The 19,782-nt window shown below is 40.2% G+C and overlaps 2 protein-coding genes across 5 annotated transcripts in view; both read left to right on the forward strand.

Moving 5' to 3' along the window:
• Nucleotides 1-332: 332 nt before the first annotated feature.
• irf2b (interferon regulatory factor 2b) lies at nt 333-13,503 on the forward strand. Of its 4 annotated transcripts, none has more exons than XM_029771586.1 (9): nt 333-574; nt 2,152-2,244; nt 2,601-2,700; nt 2,834-3,010; nt 5,024-5,058; nt 5,246-5,369; nt 7,870-8,034; nt 8,813-8,856; nt 12,098-13,503. In XM_029771586.1, the coding sequence occupies exons 2-9, from the start codon at nt 2,158-2,160 to the stop codon at nt 12,395-12,397; spliced, it is 1,032 nt and encodes a 343-aa protein (XP_029627446.1). In that variant the 5' UTR covers nt 333-574; nt 2,152-2,157; the 3' UTR covers nt 12,398-13,503. The 4 variants fall into 4 exon arrangements, with proteins under 4 accessions (XP_029627446.1, XP_029627447.1, XP_029627445.1 ...); XM_029771587.1 differs by lacking the exon at nt 333-574 and adding an exon at nt 599-868; XM_029771585.1 differs by lacking the exon at nt 333-574 and adding an exon at nt 1,331-1,677.
• A 3,663-nt stretch (nt 13,504-17,166) lies between these two features.
• The window catches only part of snx25 (sorting nexin 25), a 50,757-nt gene continuing 48,141 nt past the window's right edge, over nt 17,167-19,782 (forward strand). Inside the window, exons 1-2 of the mRNA XM_029771591.1 lie at nt 17,167-18,341; nt 18,847-18,931. Coding sequence (XP_029627451.1) covers nt 18,027-18,341; nt 18,847-18,931 — 400 coding nt within the window. The 5' untranslated portion in view covers nt 17,167-18,026. The remainder of the gene's footprint in view (nt 18,342-18,846; nt 18,932-19,782) is intronic.

The raw sequence follows: 19,782 nt of genomic DNA on the forward strand, positions 1-19,782 counted from the left end.
GAAACCACACTGCCTCTGCTTTGCCTTTCTGACATTACTGACCAGAAACTACGAGGTTTTACTTTCATCAAGTTAAAATAACAAAGACAGTTCATTAATAATGGGCAAAAATTACATTGTTTTCTGATATTGTATGTAGGGTTTACAGTACACTAGTGGTCTTTCCACATTGTCAGAAATCAACTATGCAAAAAGCACTGTAGCAAGTTTGGAAACAGAGAAACTGGTTTCGTTTCAAGCAGAAAAGGCAAGCTGGAATCCAACCAAATGGGTGTTGAGGAAGTGAAAATGAAATTGAGCTGTCCGTTGTAGAGGCGTAGACCAATGAGAAGACTTCCGTGCTCTCCAGAACCCTGTGCAACGCCATCTAGGCTCAGGGGACGTGAGACAAACAAATCGGGAGGGGATTTCCACGCCAAGCACTTCCTTTACTTGTTTTGCTTTCGATCTGGACACTGAAATAGGCTAAATTCACGTTTCGTTTGATATACAGAAACTCGAACTACACGAGAATATTGTGCAACTGAAAAGAGGACTGTCGATTAATCAAGCTGAATAGAACACTTTATCGCAGGTAACGTTTCCGCATGTTATTATCGCTGAAGTTATGTATCTATAGAATCACGAAGCGACATTGTAAACCCTAATCGAAAGTAATAGAATGTTGATCCATTGGCCAACCGACTTGGAATGAAGTTTATTTTCACTTTTGGGTTGATATGTCTGGCAGCTTTCTCGTGAACTTGAATTAGCACAGCTGTCAGTTTAGACGACAACGTGACTTGACAAGACGGAGCGAAATGTTTCTTTGTGGCGCATTGCGCACCAAAATGTCTACAGGCAACTGTTGCGGTATAAACATTTACAGGTAGTTGTATGTTATGTTGTGTATGTTATCAGACTAAGACAGAAATGGGTAGTATAATGGAATTGGAACACGCTTGGTAAATTGCATGACTACTAGGCTACAACTGCAGGGTTTATTAAATGATAACTAAGTTATTTTACTGCCTAATTTTTAAAGCAAACCAGAATATGTATGATAAACCCAAGATGCATGCATATATATATATATATATATATATATATATTTATATATATATTATATATATATATTTATATATATATTATATATATATATATATTTATATATATATTATATTTATATATATATTATATATATATATATATATATATTATATATTAAAGTAACATTCTAATATCCTGTTACTGAATATTGGATTAGGAGTTAGTTGCATTTTGTTGAAGTGGACTTTGATCACTACTTGCTTACTCTACCTGTAGCCACTAATTCTCAACTCTACGATACCGGATGAAGTTTGGTGGCGATGAGATGACTTGGCGGAGTGTAGCCTACCTCCGACTACATCGAGTCGGTATCTGTAGATGGTGGTAAAAATGTCAATTATTTCATGCATACCTTGTACGTATGTTTGTCCTGTGTAACTGGGTTATTTTCTTTGGGTGCTGCAATTACTCGTTTATGAAAAATAGCATTTTACGCAACCTCCGCCAAGAGAGCCATTGTTTGTTAAAGTAGGAGCAGCCCTGCACCGCGCAATTTGACAGTCACATAGAATTACGTTTTTATCAAGACCTTCGGATTGCAGCAACTGAAAGAAAAGAACACAGTCACACATGACAAACAAGTACAAGGTACGCATGAAAGAAAATACATTTTTACTAGTATCGACTGATACTGACTCGATGTAGTCGGAAGTAGGCTACACTGCCAAAACTCAGCGCCTCGCTGCTCAACTCCATCGGGTAACGTGGATTTGAGAATTCTTGGCTGCCGTTGCATGGTCATCACAAGCTTATGTGCACCTTTAACCATTAACACCTTATTACACATCAACAAAGTAAAGCTTGACGTGTGCTAAAACACAACTGCGCCTTTTCGCGTTTTGTTGTAATCCCTCTGTAAAATATTTGTTGTGGCGCTGGGTTTCTGCTCTGTAGTAAGAGAATGAAATCAGATGTTGCTGATGGGCTCAGGGAATGATGTCATCCCCCTAATGGGCCTCTTTGCCACAGAGATTTTCTGACCTGTTGCTGTCTACAGGAAGCTAAGGAAAGGGGTAATTCATTACATTTACTGTTTATCTCCTCCCTGCTCTGTGTCTGCAGGCGACCATGCCCGTGGAGAGGATGCGAATGCGGCCATGGTTGGTGGAACAGATAAACTCTTCCCTAATCCCTGGCCTGATATGGATTAATAGAGTGAGTGAAATGTGTCTTTTATTGAGACATTCAGTTTTCTTCAGTATGGAAAATCAACACATTCTAAGATTATTCTGTACCAGGTTTTCGGTCTTTGCTCAAGTAATTTGCTACCAAACCCAACAACTTAACCCCTCCGTCACACAAACAGGTTTACACTCCTATCTAAGCAGTCAACCATATTCTGTCAAACTTCTGTGTTTTTAAGTTGTGTGTGTTTTTGTTTGCTTGTTATATTTTCTAAATCCTCACTGGCAAGTACTGTATGTAGAAACAGCAACCACACATGTATGTGCTGATGATGTGTTAGCCAAGTCATAAAGTATGTCTGAATCATTGTTGTGATGAACCTGCAGGAGAAGAGGATCTTCCAGATTCCATGGATGCATGCTGCAAGGCATGGCTGGGATTTGGAGAAAGATGCTCCTTTATTTATGAACTGGGCCATTCATACAGGTACGGTAATGAACATGTGAAATGATAATGGCCAACAATACACAGTTCTACATGACCAATGCTACTGTTGTGCTATGACTTAAGTTGATGCAGCAGTATGGCCTTCCCATAATAAGTGATTTTGTCTAATCAGGAAAATACCAACTAGGGATCGACAAACCAGACCCGAAAACATGGAAGGCCAATTTCCGCTGTGCTATGAACTCTCTGCCTGATATTGAGGAGGTGAAAGACAAGAGCATCAAGAAGGGGACTAACGCTTTCAGAGTATACAAGATGCTGTCTGCTTCAGAGCGCCAGACCAAGAAAGGCAAGTGGTTCTCTGAGTCTCTGGCTGCAGGTAGACAGGCAGCCTAATTCTGATATTTTTTTTCACTAATTGTTTTTTTGACCAATCAGATCAGTTCTGAAAAATATCTGAAAAGATCTGATGTGATTGGTCAAAAGACCAATTTAGTTTAAAAAAAAAAAAGAAAAATAAGACCGAATTGGGCTGCCTGTGTAAACGCAGTCTCTGGCTCAGCGAGAACAGTGGTTGAATTCAAATCACATTTTATTTGTTACGTGCTTAGTCTACACCTGTGGTTTACTAACAGTGAACTGCTTGGTAAACAACAGGTTTAGGCTAACAGTGAAATTCTTACTGACGGGTCCTTTTCCCCAATGTAGAGTTTAAGATAAATGGAAATAGTGACGCAAGGAATAAATACAGTGAATAACAATAACAGGTAAAACTAACATGGCTATATACAGGAAGTACCAGGTAGTAACATGGCTATATACAGGAAGTACCAGGGAGTGACATGGCTATATACAGGGAGTACCAGGTAGTGACATGGCTATATACAGGGAGTACCAGGTAGTCACATGGCTATATACAGGGAGAACCAGGTAGTGACATGGCTATATACAGGAAGTACCAGGTAGTAACATGGCTATATACAGGGAGTACCAGGTAGTGACATGGCTATATACAGGAAGTACCAGGTAGTAACATGGCTATATACAGGGAGAACCAGGTAGTGACATGGCTATATACAGGGAGTACCAGGTAGTAACATGGCTATATACAGGGAGTACCAGGTAGTGACATGGCTATATACAGGGAGTACCAGGTAGTAACATGGCTATATACAGGGAGTACCAGGTAGTGACATGGCTATATACAGGGAGTACCAGGTAGTGACATGGCTATATACAGGGAGAACCAGGTAGTAACATGGCTATATACAGGGAGTACCAGGTAGTAACATGGCTATATACAGGGAGTACCAGGTAGTAACATGGCTATATACAGGAAGTACCAGGTAGTAACATGGCTATATACAGGGAGTACCAGGTAGTCACATGGCTATATACAGGGAGAACCAGGTAGTGACATGGCTATATACAGGAAGTACCAGGTAGTAACATGGCTATATACAGGAAGTACCAGGTAGTAACATGGCTATATACAGGGAGTACCAGGTAGTAACATGGCTATATACAGGGAGAACCAGGTAGTGACATGGCTATATACAGGAAGTACCAGGTAGTAACATGGCTATATACAGGAAGTACCAGGTAGTAACATGGCTATATACAGGGAGTACCAGGTAGTAACATGGCTATATACAGGGAGTACCAGGTAGTGACATGGCTATATACAGGGAGTACCAGGTAGTAACATGGCTATATACAGGGAGTACCAGGTAGTAACATGGCTATATACAGGGAGTACCAGGTAGTGACATGGCTATATACAGGGAGTACCAGGTAGTCACATGGCTATATACAGGGAGTACCAGGTAGTAACATGGCTATATACAGGGAGAACCAGGTAGTGACATGGCTATATACAGGGAGAACCAGGTAGTGACATGGCTATATACAGGGAGTACCAGGTAGTGACATGGCTATATACAGGGAGTACCAGGTAGTGACATGGCTATATACAGGGAGTACCAGGTAGTAACATGGCTATATACAGGGAGAACCAGGTAGTAACATGCCTATATACAGGGAGTACCAGGTAGTAACATGGCTATATACAGGGAGTACCAGGTAGTGACATGGCTATATACAGGGAGAACCAGGTAGTCACATTATAAATGGCAGACTGAAGGATATATCCGCTTTCAGAGGGTCACACTTATGACTGTATTAAAGCATTATGATGTGGCCAGTTTTGCATTCAACTTCAATTCATGTGTAATATGTGCTCTGAGTATTCATTTGGTATATGATGTAATAACATGTAGAAAACTGATCCACATTTGACACACTGATAGATTGTGTGTAACAATGGACTGTCTATTAACAATGCACTGTGTGTGTTTTCTAGGAAAGAAGAGGACTGAGAAAGGAGGAAAGAACAAGGTAATAACCATCATCAAAATGTTATGTTGACACAACACCTCCGTGTGTAAGTCTATAATCAATTTCACATTCAAACTATTATTTTAAATGAATCATTTGCATGTAAAATGGGATGAGCATGGATAACAGACCTTCAATGAGGATGGAGAGAGATGCCCACACCCCTCTATCTCTGTCACCCGAGCAGCAGGTGGAGCCTGGGTTCCCAGCCATGGAGAGCATGAATGGGTCTGTTGGAGACCATCGTGGGCCGGTGGTGAAGGTGGAGGTGAAGGAGGAGGTGAAAGAGGATTACTTTACAGACTGCACAGGTAATAGCTGGCATCAGTGTGTTTTTTTGTGTCCCCAATTGCACACTAATCCCTATATACTTCACTTCTTTTGATCACTTTCCATAGGGCTCTGGTCAAAAGTAGTGCACTTTACAGGGAACACGATGCCATTTGTGACCACCTTGTGTCTACAACATACCTCAATCAATGTAATTGATGTTGATTTTGAAGGTGTGTGGTAAACATGCAAGACTGCACAGCTATAGTAGTTAATTATGCTCTTACTAATGTTTTGTATGCATACATCTTGTTTTGTTTGTGTATTTGTATTTATTAGGGATCCCCATTAGTTCCTGCGAAGGCAGCAGCTACTCTTCTTGGGGTTTATTAAGGATCCCCATTAGTTCTGCCAAGGTAGCAGCTACTCTTCCTGGGGTTTTTTAAGGATTAGAGGTCTACTGATTATGATTTTACAACACCAAAACCGATTATTGGAGGACCAAAAAAAGCCGATATCGATTAATCGGCCGATCTCTCTCTCTCGCTCTCTCTCTCTCTCTCTCTCTCTCTCTCTCTCTCTCTCTCTCTCTCTCTCTCTCTCTCTCTCTCGTATTTATTCTCTCTCTCTCGAGTATTTATTCTCTCGAGTATTTTGTTTATTTAGTCTTCATAATCTTCCTTCAATTTTGTATTTTTTTTATTTCGATCGATATAGATATATATATATATATATATAATCTCTCAAAATTATGTAATAATGACAATTACAACAATACTGAATGAATGAACACTTTTATTTTAACTTAATATAATACATCAATAAAATCCATTTAGTCTCAAATAAATAATGTAACATTCAATTTGGTTTAAATAATGCAAAAACACAGTGTTGGAGAAGAAAATAAAAGTACAATATGTGCCATGTAAGAAAGCTAACGTTTAAGTTCCTTGCTCAGAACATGAGAACATGTGAAAGCTGGTGGTTCCTTTTAACATGAGTCTTCAATATTCCCAGGTAAGAAGTTTTAGGTTGTAGTTATTATAGGACTATTTCTCTTTATACCATTTGTGTTTCATATACCTTTGACTATTGGATGTTCTTATAGGCACTATAGTATTGCCAGCCTAATCTCGGGAGTTGATAGGCTTGAAGTCACAAACGGCGTAATGCTTGAAGCACAGCGAAGAGCTGCTGGCAAACGCAGGAAAGTGCTGTTTAAATGAATGCTTACGAGCCTGCTGCTGCCTACCTCCGCTCAGTCAGACTCCTCTATCAAATCATAGACTTAATTATAATATAATAACACACAGAAATATGAGCCTTAGGTCATTATATGGTCAAATCCGGAAACTATCATTTCGAAACCAAAACGTTTATTCTTTCAGTGAAATACGGAACCGTTCCGTATTTTATCTAACGGGTGGCATCCATAAATCTAAATATTCCTGTTACATTGCACAACCTTCAATGTTATGTCATAATTATGTACAATTCTGGCAAATTAATTACGGTCTTTGTTAGGAAGAAAGGGTCTTCACACAGTTCGCAACGAGCCAGGCGGCCAAACTGCTGCATATACCCTGACTCAGCTTGCACAGAACACAAGAGAAGTGACACAATTTCCCTAGCTAAAATAAATTCATGTTAGCAGGCAATATTAACTAAATATGCAGGTTTAAAAATATATACTTGTGTATTGATTTTAAGAAAGGCGTTGATGTTTATGGTTAGGTACATTGGTGCAACAACAGTGCTTTTTTCGCGAATGCGCTTGTTAAATCATCACCCGTTTGGAGAAGTAGGCTGTGATTCGATGATAAATGAACACGCACCGCACTGATTATATGAAACGCAGGACCAGCTAGATAAACTAGTAATATCATCAACCATGTGTAGTTAACTAGTGATTATGTTAAGATTGATTGATTGTTTTTTATAAGATAAGTTTAATGCTAGCTAGCAACCTACCTTGGCTCCTTGCTGCACTCGCGTAACAGGTAGTCAAGCCTGCCACGCAGTCTCCTCGTGGAGTGCAATGTAATCGGCCATAATCGGAGTCCAAAAATGCTGATTACCGACTGTTATGAAAACTGGGATTAATTGGTCGACCTCTATTATGGATCCACATTAGTCACTACCAAGGCACCGGCTACTCTTCCTGGTATTTCTTATGGATCCCCGTTAGTTCTGCCGAGGCAGCAGCTACTCTTCCTGGTATTTCTTATGGATCCCCGTTAGTTCTGCCGAGGCAGCAGCTACTCTTCCTTGTTTATTATGGATCCCCATTAGTTCTGCCAAGGCAGCAGCTACTCTTCCTGGGGTCCAAACACATTAAGACACTTACATTACATTTAAAACAAAATATAAAACAGTACATCATATAACATTATTACACCACAACATATCTACAATACAAAATGTATAATACCAACATACATTGTAATATTGTTGTATGTGTGTGTAGAGTGCTTGTGTGCGTACGCGTGTCTTTCCTCTGGATGACCGTTTAATAACCAGGGATCATCCTCTCTTCCTCAGAATATCTTCATCAGAGCAGTCACAGTCCTGGGTACGACCAGTTGATCGTCGACGACCTGCCTTGTGTCTGCCAGACCATCGAGGTGACCACGGAGAATGAGGAGCAGTCAGTCAGCTCCAGCCATCCGTACCCACTCCAGATCTCCCCTGTGTCCTCGTATGGAGGTCAGTCCACCCCCCACCCCCTAAACACTCCCATCCCAACCCATGCCTTAACACAACAGACATGGGTGCTTGCCCTTGAATTTGGTATCCCAATTGGCATGTAGAATTGTGCCTTCAACTCCTCCACCCACAGTGAGGACACTGGCAGCTATAATCTTTCTTGCAGAAGACCTGCAAGTCACATCAGTACCCATCATAGGTTTTAATAGAGTGGTAGAATCCTTGTCAGCCACATCAAAGTTAAGCTAGAGTTGAATGAGATCTACAATCAAATAAGACTGATAGGTGAATCATTTATTTGGTGATTGGAGGTATTAATTACTAGATTTTCAACACCATTCAATGCTTGTGGCTTCAAAGGGACAGTATCAGCTCCATTTCAAAATACTAGGTAAAATGGAAACCTTTGAACCTTTATTTGAGCCAGGTAGTGTAGTACTGTGTTGTATTTCTTAATGTATATTAGGGTTTATGGCTTTGCTGTTGCAAGCTCAAGGCCAGTGTGTCATCATAAAGATGGCTACATCTCTACTGTCATCCAACCTGCTTCTGTTATTACTGTAGAGTAAGTTAACGTGTTGTAAAGTGACATACTGTACACAGTACAACTACTAGTCCTGCATGTTTAGTATTTGGTGAAGCATTAAACGATCAATGATTGTTTAGCGGCTGCCGAGAGTGTGTCACTGATGGTAGCAGATCATCATCCCTCTCTAACCTGTTAGTCTGGAAATCCCTGACTGTGTTTCATGCTTCTTCTTCCTGGTCTGCTTAACAGAGAGTGACCCAGACAGTGTGCACAGTGAAGAGGACTCCAAGGAGGTAAGGCCTGAGCTCTGTCTACACGTATTATACCAGTCTGTGTACACACTAAAGGACTCTGAACAATAGAATACATATCTGTATCAGAAGCAAAGCACATTATTTAAAACTGGTTGTCCTGGTAACTTAGTAATCACTCAAGACAGACAGATTATTTTGTAAGATTGTAAAGGTACACAGAAGCCTTTGATTTTAAGCCTGTGCATTAGAGCTGGCCAATACTGATTTAAAATCCATATCATGATAAATTTAGTGAATTATCTCGATAAAGATAAATTGAACACTAAGTTCATAACATGAATGCACCAGTTACTCTTTTATATTACCCTTAAAACTACTGATGTTACTTTGAATGTTGTAGCTATCAATTGTCCCATCAACAATCAGCAATATTAGCAAACTTATCCCGTGCCAAACTTAACATTTCTCTAGTAGGGCCCTATAGGTTATTTATCTTAATGAAAGATATCAGCAAAATTTCCACGATAAGTGGTCGTTAATTTTCAGCACCTTTAAGGAGCGCTTGTAACACGGAGCGATAGCTTTGTTTTATGGTGCCACTGTAGATGGCCTGTTTATGGTGCCATTGTAGCTGGCCTGTTCGCTAAGGCAAGGGAAGGGCACTTCGCTAGCAACATTCGCTTATTCCAATAGGGCTGAGCGGCATGGCTGAGCCTGCCTGGGAACACAGACACATACAGCTGAAACATCTGATAAACAAGCCTTAACTTGAAGCCCACCATTTTGAATTCATGACATTAGCCAGTTCTACTGCTTAACAGCTGAGTACAGTAACTGTAGCATGGTAATACTGTCACTCTACTTCTACCTGTACCACTACCTCTAGCTTATATTGTCAGTTCCTGTTCTAGAGTGCTCTGATGTAAAGAAAGACAAAACAACAGAAGGCAGCTCTCTGGTGAATACTGGATTCACTTGTTTCCCATGGCTAATGATTCACCCTAATTTAATATCTTGAATTGTCCTCAAAACAAGCCCAATCACAAATCAAACACGAACAGTGTGTTTGATTTGTGATTGGTAAGTATTTGTAATTGGAAAGTATTCATACCCCTTCACCTGTTCTACATTTTGTTGTTGGCCTGAATACAATTTTTATTAAATATATATCCCTCATCCATCTACACACAGTACCCCATAATGACAAAGTCAAAAGTTGTATTTAGAAATGTTTTGTGTTTTTTGGGGAAAATTAAATACAGAAATATTTCTTACATATGTATTCATACACCTGAGTCAATATTTTGTTGAAGCACCTTTGGCAGCGATTACAGCTGTGAGTCTTTCTGGGTAAGTTTGTAAGAGCTTTCCACACCTGGATTGTGCAACATTTGCCAAGTTTCTTTCTTAAAAAAAATCTTCAAGTTCTGTCAAATTGGTTGTGGTTAATTGCTAGACAACCATTTTCAGGGCTTGCCATAGATTTTCAAGCAGATTTAAGTCAAAACTGTGTCTCGGCCATTCCTTGGTAAGCAACTCCATTGTAGGTTTGGCCTTTTGTTTTAGGTTATTGTCCTGCTGGAAGGTGAATTCATCTCCCAGTGTCTGGTGGAAAGCACACTACCAGGTTTTCAACTAGGATTTTGCCTGTGCTTAGCTCCATTCCGTTTATTTTTTATCCTGAAAAACTCTCCAGTCCTTAACAATTACAAGCATACTCATAACATAATGCAGCCACCACAATGCTTGAAAATATGGAGAGTGGTACTCGGTAATGTGCTGTGTTGTGTTTGACACAAACATAACACTTTGTATTCAGGACAAAAAGTTAATTTCTTTGCCACATTTTTTGCAGTATTACTTTAGTGCGTTGTTGCAAACAGGATGCACGTTTTTAAATATTTTATTCTGTACAGGCTTCCTCCTTTTCACTCTGTCAATTAGGATAGTGTTGTGGAGTAACTACAATGTTGATCCATCCTCAGTTTTCTCTTATCATAGCCATTAAACTCTGTAACTGTTTTAAAGTCACTATCGGCCTCCATGGTGAAATCCCTGAGTAGTTTCCTTCCTCTCCGGTAACTGAGTTAGGAAGGACGCCTCTCTTTGTAGTGACTGGGTGTATTTATACGCCATCCAAAGTGTAATTAATAACTGCACCATGCTCAAAAGGATATTTAATGTCTACCAATAGGTGCCCTTTGCAAGGCATTGGAAAACCTCCCTGGTTTTTGTGGTTGAATCTGTTTGAAATTCACTGCTTGACTGGGGGACCTTACAGATAAGTGGATGTGTGGGGTACAGAGATGAGGTAGTCATTAAAAAATCATGTTAATCTCTATTATTGCGCACTGAGTGAGTCCATGCAACTTATTATGTGACTTGTTAAGCAAATCTTTACTCCTGAACTTATTTAGGCTTGCCATAAAGGGGTTGAATACTTGTTGACTCAAGACATTTCAGCTTTTAATTGTTAAACTTTTGGAAAAAAACATTCCACTTTCATATTATGGGGTATTGTGTGTTGGCCAGTGACACAAAAAAAAAATCTCAATTGAATCCATTTTAAATTTGGCCTGAAAAAGTCAAGGTGTGTGAATCATTTCTGAAGGCACTGTACATACCGTTACAAAACAAGGCCAATAGCAAATCAAGCACATGCATACCGTTGCAAAGCATGGCCGATCACAAATCAAGCACATGCATACCGTTACAAAGCATGGCCGATCACAAATCAAGCACATGCATACCGTTACAAAGCATGGCCGATCACAAATCAAGCACATGCATATCGTTACAGAATGCATTATTTATATCTTAAATGTTGCCTTTGTGTTGTTGGAATACATATTGACATGCCCACTGGAGGAACAGAGAACTAGTATAACACCAGGCTGTTTTCTGTGCCCAATGAAGCCCTGGGTGGAGAGATGAGGTCCCTTTTTAGTATGAGGTCCCTTAGTATAGCTGAATCATGCAGAGCTCAACAGCAGGAGGACAAGCATGTTAGAAAGTATTAAGAACAAGTTTGACAGTGCTCATAAACATGACAATATATGTGAATGTCAATGTGTTTCGACCACGTTTTGCTAGACTTGCTATGTCAATGAAATTCCTTCTTCTCGTACTTTAAATTATTTATGAAGATTCTGCAAACAGACCACTATACATGTTGAGAAATATGCTAGTAGCCAACTCTATATTCATGTATATCCTGAAATTAGTGTGTGAATGGTTATGGCGTTGGCTGAGTTAAACCTACCTTCTGTGTGACTTGCAGGATCTTCGTGGCGGGCTGTGGGAATCAAGTTTCACTTCCTCTGTGCTGAGAGTGCCCTCGTGCTCACTACCCAGCATGGCCACCTTTGTCACTGGTGGAAAGGTAACCAACTTCAAAGTGACCAGCACCAGGGACCCCATGCCCCTCATTAGCTACAGCAACAGCCCCTGGACCAGGGACATGCCAGCAGCCCAGCACCCTCCCTCAGAGGAGGCTTCCTCCAGCCAGGCCTCTGCTGCCGAGACCAGAGCCAGCGTTATCATGAAGACATCAGACGTCTCCTCTGTCAAGACCTGCTGAAGCCCTGGCAGTGCAGTGACTCAAGACCAGATACAGGCCAGTCAGTGGCAGGCTTGGCGTTGAAAAGCATTGATCACTGCTGGGCTTGTTGTTCGACCAGAGTGCCTACTCATAGGAATGACTTGGACTATGTCAATTGGACATTCAGTATAGGGGCTCTGTGAGCTGTAGAATATGAATCGATGCCCAAACTGAACCTGCAAAGATCTCAGGGCCTTTTAGATAAGATGGGAGTGAGGGGATGAATCTACAAACTGTTGGGCATATCTCCCACTCTCCACCCACTGTTAATAATGTATATACTGATATGTCTGCGTAATGGCATACCGCTTCTGCACCTTATGGAAAACACTGATGGGGATGTGTGTGGCCACCCTGGCTGTGTGTTTACACTGACAGCAAGGCTGAAGCCTGGGAAAGGCCTTAAGAGGCCTTGCTGATCTAACTTTCCAACCTTGTCTTTGACCTTCAAGGTGATGCCATCCATTGGTTAGAAGGATGAAGTGAGTAAATGCACCTGGTCATTTATCTTGATGCCTTTTAAGCACGCTTATATATATATTTTTATATAAAGGGACATTTTAATCTAAGGTGGACAATTTATTTGATTTGTATATTTTTTACTCAATGAAAGATTTGATTCTTTGTTAGATTTGTTTTTATTATTGTTATTTACATGACACATTATGAAGAAAAAAAAACATTTTTATCAACAAGTCAACAAGCATTTGTGACATCTCGTGTGTGAATTTGTATAGGCTTGTTGCTTATGTGTGTCTAAATGTAATGGTATGTTTTAAATTAGTTACTAAATCCATTTACACACGTTTGAGTGTGTCACACATTCATGGCCAACTCTTAATCCTGTGGATCAACATGCAAATCTTAATAAAAATCTTGTTTTGTAATCTTGTGGTACTACAGTGTAGTAGATGGTTTTTCAAGTGACAGATTACCAGAGGTCAGCAATGTCTGTTTTCTGACCATGTGTGAAACGTTTATGTAGTTGTTTGTTCAGCTGTTGGATTCAAGAAATTTGTTTCACTGTTCTTTTCCTGCTGTCCTTTCTCAACTCTGGAAGATTTGTAAAGAAAATGGTGCCAACAGTGAGTGTTTTGCCTCTGTATGTTGACTCACAGTATTACTTGTTTCAACAGGCATGAATGCAGTGATATTCCAGCTATTGCATAATGGCTCTTAAAAGTCTACAAATACTAGTGATTGAGAACTGAATATTGAGGGGTTTTTCTTCTTGCTTTTTTTTTTTTTGTTAAACCTGGTTTCCTCTTAACAATCCTTTCACATTCTATAGGGGGGAGCTCTGGCTTCAGCAGCACACCAAATGGGCCTGCTTTGGCTCATGCTCTGGCTGCCTTTTAGTTTCGGTTGCTGTTCTTAGCCTCTCAACTTCCTGTTTGCGCCTGAACACACAGCCAATTGGTGCCCGGGTTGCTGTGACAACCACACACCAGATAGGTCATTAATCAATCCCAGAGTAAACAGTCTCAACCACTCCACAGGATAATCCAGACAGAGTAAATAACAGCACGCAAATGCCAAGCATTATGAATTGGCAATGCTAAAGGACTGGACCATCAGACATCTGCAGATCTTAAAATGCATTGTCCAGCCCAAGGACTACATGCACTTTTGTTTGAATGAAAAGCGGTATATAAAATACAACTATTACATTTTCATTTTGTTTCATTCATGTCCTTGGTTTGGTTGAATAGGCTCTGGGCAAATGGTCAAGTTCATGACAATACTGTAGTTACAGTGCCTTCAGAAAGTATTCAAACCCCTTGACATACCACATTTTGTTATGTACAGCCTGAATTCAAAATGTATTAAATATATTCATTTTCTCAGCCATCTACACACAATACCCCATAATGACAAAGTGAAAACATGTTATTACAAATGTTTGCAAATTTATTGAAAATGAAATACAGAAATATATTACATTTGCATAAGTATTCACAACCCTTTGCTTTGACACTACCAACTGAGCTGAGGTGCATCCAATTTCCTTTGATCATCATCCTTGAGATATCACTACAACTTGATTGGAGTCCACCTGTGACCAATTCAATTCTTTGGATGTGATTTAGAAACACACCTGTCTATATAAGGTCCCAAAGTTGACCATGTATGTCAGAGCAAAAACTATACCATTAAGTCCAGGGAACTGTCCACAGATCGCCGAGATTGAATTGTGTTGAGGCGTATATCTGGGGAAGGGTATAAAACAATTTCTAGAGTGTTGAAAGTTTCCAAGTGCACAGTGTTCTCCATCAAGTGGAAAAAAATATGGAACTACCCAGAGCTGGCCGTCGAACCAAACTGAGCAACCAGGCAAGAAGGACATGGCTCAGGGAGGTGACCAAGAACCCAATAACCACTCCAAGAGAACTACAGAGTTCCTTGGCTGAGATGGGAGAATCTGGCAGAGGGACAACAGTCTCTACAGCACTTTACCTATCTGGGGCTTTATGGGAGAGGGGCCAGACAGAAGCCAGTCCTGAGAAAGTTCTGGAGTTTGCAAAAGGCCTGTGAAAATGTTAGACCATGAGGCAAAAGATTCTGGTCTGATGAGACATAAATGTTACTTGGGCTTGAATCCGAAGTGCTTTGTCTGGATAAAAACCAGGCACAGCTCATTACCCATCTAACACCATCCCTACCGTGAAGCATGGTAGTGACAGCATCATGCTATGGGGATGCTTTTCAGTGTCAGGGACTGGGAGACTGGTAAGGATAAAGGGAACAATGAATGGAGGCAAATCCTTGATGAGAACCTGCTTGACTGCACATGACCTTAGACTAGGGGCGAAGATTTATGACCCCAAGCATACAGCCAAAGCAATGTTGGAATGGCTTCAGAACAAGAATGTTAAAGTCCTTGAGTGGTCCAGACTTGAATCCCATTGAAAATCTGTGGAAAGGCTTGAAGATTGCTGTTCACTGCTGTTCCCCATCTAATTTAACAGAGCTTGAGGAAATCTGCAAGGAAGAATAGGAGAAAATCCCCAAATCCAGATGTGCAAAGCTGATACAGACGTACCCAAGACAACTCAAAGCTGTAATCGCCACCAAAGGTGCTTCTACAAAGTATTGACAGGGGTGTGAATACTTATGCAAATGAGATTTCTGTATTTCATTATCAATAAATTTGCAAACATTTCTACAAACATGTTTTCACTTTGTCATTATGGGGTATTGTGTGTAGATGGGTGAGGGGTAAAATGTATCTTCAATCCATTTAGAATTCAGGCTGTAACAAAATGTGGAATAAGTCAACGGTTATGAATACTTTCTGAAGGCACTGTATCTCTGGTGAATCATGCAAAGTCTGAATACATTGCACCATCTAGTGGCTGTAGTAATAACTGAAATATAAATCAAAGTATTCAATAGTTTAGTGTGTGAGCTCTCAAAGCAATTAAGTGGGTAGGAATGTAGCAGTTTTGTGAACAATGTAAAAACATCACATTTTTCTTCTCTGTGTCTTCTCTGTGTCTACATCACAATACTAAGTTCAAGTATAATTTTTTTACCATGCATTATGAAAGTTATTTTTATTCAGTTGGACTATGAGCCTGGATATTTGGGTAAATTGATGATTATTATGATACTGTGTGTACCAAAAGGCCAGTTATCTGTAAGGTTCCTAGTTCAAATCCCCGAGCAGACATTGTCCACGAGCAAGATAACAACAGCTCCCTGGACACCTAATGTGGCAGCCCCCCGCACGTCTCCAATTCAGAGGGGTTGGGTTAAAAGCAGTAGTCAAGTTTCAGTTGAAGCTTGTGTGAATTGACAATAAAAATAAATGCAATCCTTTAATTGAATCCCCTTGTCTGTAGAAATGGTTGTCTTGGAGATGAACACATAGTGGCAGTAGAATACTGTAACATTTTTGCATTGGAATTTCAGAAAAAGTCCTTAATATTTTTACAGTAATGGTGGAATGATAGTGCTTCACAATATTTTTCCATGCCCAAAATTATTGGACCCAGACAAAATTGCATTTGAATGGTATAATAATATATAATATAATTATATATAATTATAATAATTATATATAATTAAAAGACAAAAGTGTATGATCCCCTTATAATATCTTAATGATTATCCCCTTTTTCACTTTGTTTAACCTTGTGGAATGTTGAAAGGTCACTGACTGATTGTTCTGACAACTTCTCCTGGGGGCTATTCGTTACGTCGATTCTGTTGTAAAACTACCAGAATTTGTTGTATAGAAACTTGTTTTAATTTTAAACTGTTTGGACTAATGAATACACCCCTGGGGTTCATTATGCCGATTGTTTTGCAAAATGTTTCGTTTGTTGCAAAACGTTTGGTCTGTTGCAAAACGTTTTGCAACAGTTAACTCCAAACGCTGTTGAGTTCCGTTTTGTTCTTAAACGGAAGTTGTAGTTCAGTTGTGTCTCGCCCCCAACAAAATATTAAATAAAATAAATGGCTGGAAGAAGTTAACTCCAATTTAGAGCATGGTATAATTGGTAATTTATTGATGTGCAGATTGGAAAGGCAAACTGTAGAATCCATAACATTTAAATGAACTAGAACTTCCGTTGAGGAACCCAACAGCGTTTATGTCACGCTGAAGAGCGGTTGGAGTTAACGGTTTCTGTTGCAAAACGTTTTTCAACAGACAAAACATTTAACAACAGAACGTAATGAATACACCCCTGATTTGGTTTGTGCGGTTGACACCGCCACGTTGATTGGTCGGCAGATTTCACGTGTTGAAAGAAATGTGTCAGTCAAGTTAATAACAGGAAACAAGACACTCAGCTGAAGATAGAGGGCAATCGATAACAAAACGGCCTGCCATCGCCTCGCCTACACAGGTGTCATTATCAGCTGTCGATGCATACTCAGGAATACGAATTTTCCAACCAGAGGCATTTTGCTATTTATTTTCTTTAGAGATAAAATATCGAGAAAGGTCTGTTTCAGGTAGCACGTAAGCTAGTTAGCTAACTAAAGCTAGCTTGCATTTACCTGCACATAGTTAGCTGCTAGCTAGCTAGCTAATTGCTGATGAAGTTTGTTAGCAATTAGCTAGCTTGCTAACGTTAGCTGCGGACAGAGCCTGTTGGCTATATAATGTAACGTTAGCTATTTAGCCAAAGAAGCCTTATCCACCTTTCGGATTTTGTCGAGTTGTAAACGTAACGTTAGCTGGCCAGCTAAGTAGCTAGCTAGCTAGTTAGGTAATTGAACTGTAATGAACTTACATGCTCGCTGCTTTCTTGCATTTGGTATCTAGCTTACCAACCCAGCTAGCTAGGTGTGAGATATTGTTTACATGGAACACCGGAAACTTGCTTGCTTTGCGATGCAAATCTGATGGCACGAGAAACATAGACTAGCTAGGTTCATAGGATGACGTCAATGCCCAGACCTTTACATGGACATAGGAGGCTAACAACAGCAAGGGAATGTTTTTTTTTTTCATCTCTAAGGTCCAATATCCCATGTCAATATTTGGGTGCCGTCTCTCCCAAAATATGGTAAATGCGTTTGAATGAAGATCCAACTGCGAGGAACACAAAGCCTGTTCTCTTGTCGGTGTTGAGGAGATGTCATTGACAGCAGCATGCATTTTGCTGGCAGGAGCAGCAGCAGCACCGATGCCCCCATGTCTAGCGCCGCCTCCATCGGTTCCTCTTTTCGTTTCTTGCCGGTCATCTGCTTGGGAATCGCCGCAGCATTACTTTTTCAGTTTGGATATGGGGGGCTCACCATAACGTCATTTTTTCTGAAGCTTTTTATTTATATCTCCTTTGCATTGTTCTGCTTCTTGTTGGGAAGCTTTGGTCTCCTCGTTAAAAAGGGTCCTCCTAAAATCAGCCGATTTGAAACTTCAAAGAGACAGTCTACTTACCTGTTGGACTTGTTTAACAAATTAATGGTAAGCATCCTGAATAGTTTTTATTCATGTTCATGTCATGGGCCTTTTCATTGTTCTCCATGTCATCCTTGTTATGACCACTGAGTTGTGTGTCAGTGAGACATTTTAAATTCAATACGGTAGACCTCTATAAGCATTCATTATTGTGCTCTTCAGTCCTGTGTGATGACACATTATCATGTTGTGTTATAGCCTATAGCTTCAACAGTCTGCCAGACCTTTAAAGCATAGGCAGTGTTTATCTCAGTCTTGTATCTCCTGCATGACACTGTGTGGGTGTTATGTTTAGAAACATCCTTGTTGCTCAATACTACCTCAGTCACTTCCCTGTCTGGGTTGGACATCACTGCCCATTCAACTATTCCATTATTTATGAATTTCTGTTTTGAGGTTGTTAGATTATGTCCTTTGTCAATGATCTTGTTTGTATGCATGCAATGGGCTGAGAGAGCGTTATTGACCTTCGGCTGGGACTCCATCCTTTGTACTTGTGTTATGTTTGCAGGGAAGGTTCACTGTGCCACTTTTGGAGTCTGCGCAGACAAGAAGAGTGGTGGTATCACACAATGTGGACAAGGCCCTTAAAGAAGGTTAGTGTTTGGTGGTTAAAACCCCAAATATAATGCTGCACAATCATCATTTGTGTGGAGTTGGCAGTCCTAGAATAGGCCTACCTTTTCTCAGGAAGAGCTTGTGAGATCGGCAGCTTCCTTTCACTTGGTGTAAGAAACATGGAAAAGATTTCAATTGCATACTCCTCGATCCTCGTCTCCTTTGCAGAACCCATTGGATGAGAAAGCCAGAGGTCCCTCCCCTCTGACCTTCTCCAATGGGGTTTAAGGAAATGAGGAGAGAGCACGCAAGGAGTATGTAGTTGAGATCACTACATTGTCATTCACTAAGCACCACGTCTGCTCACACCCCAAACAACATTTCTCATTTACATTTTACATGGTGAAGATAGCCTTTCAAATAACTTTCCCTACTGGCAAACAAAAGCTATCCCCTGGTAATGAGATCACAATTACATGTGTATTACTGTATTTAACAAGCTGCTGTGTGTTACTGTATTTAACAAGCTGCTGTGTGTTACTGTATTTAACAAGATGCTGTGTGTTACTGTATTTAACAAGCTGCTGTGTGTTATTGTATTTAACAAGCTGCTGTGTGTTACTGTATTTAACAAGCTGCTGTGTGTTACTGCATGGATGGTTAATCACAAGCCCCTTATCGAAGATAGCATTAGCCCTAATGACTGGCACTTATTATACCCACCAGGCAGAAACCAATCAGAAATGGTATTATTGAAATGTTGATTACAGAAAGGAACAACGTGGGAAGTCTGACCCAACCTCCCCCACCTTGTTCAGCCCATGTTGGATAGGATTACTGAATCTGTTGAAGCAGTGTGATGGAGGGTCTCACATGATTGGAGGGGAAG

The sequence above is a fragment of the Salmo trutta genome, chromosome 13 (genome assembly GCF_901001165.1).
Source record: "Salmo trutta chromosome 13, fSalTru1.1, whole genome shotgun sequence".
Lineage (NCBI taxonomy): Eukaryota > Metazoa > Chordata > Actinopteri > Salmoniformes > Salmonidae > Salmo > Salmo trutta.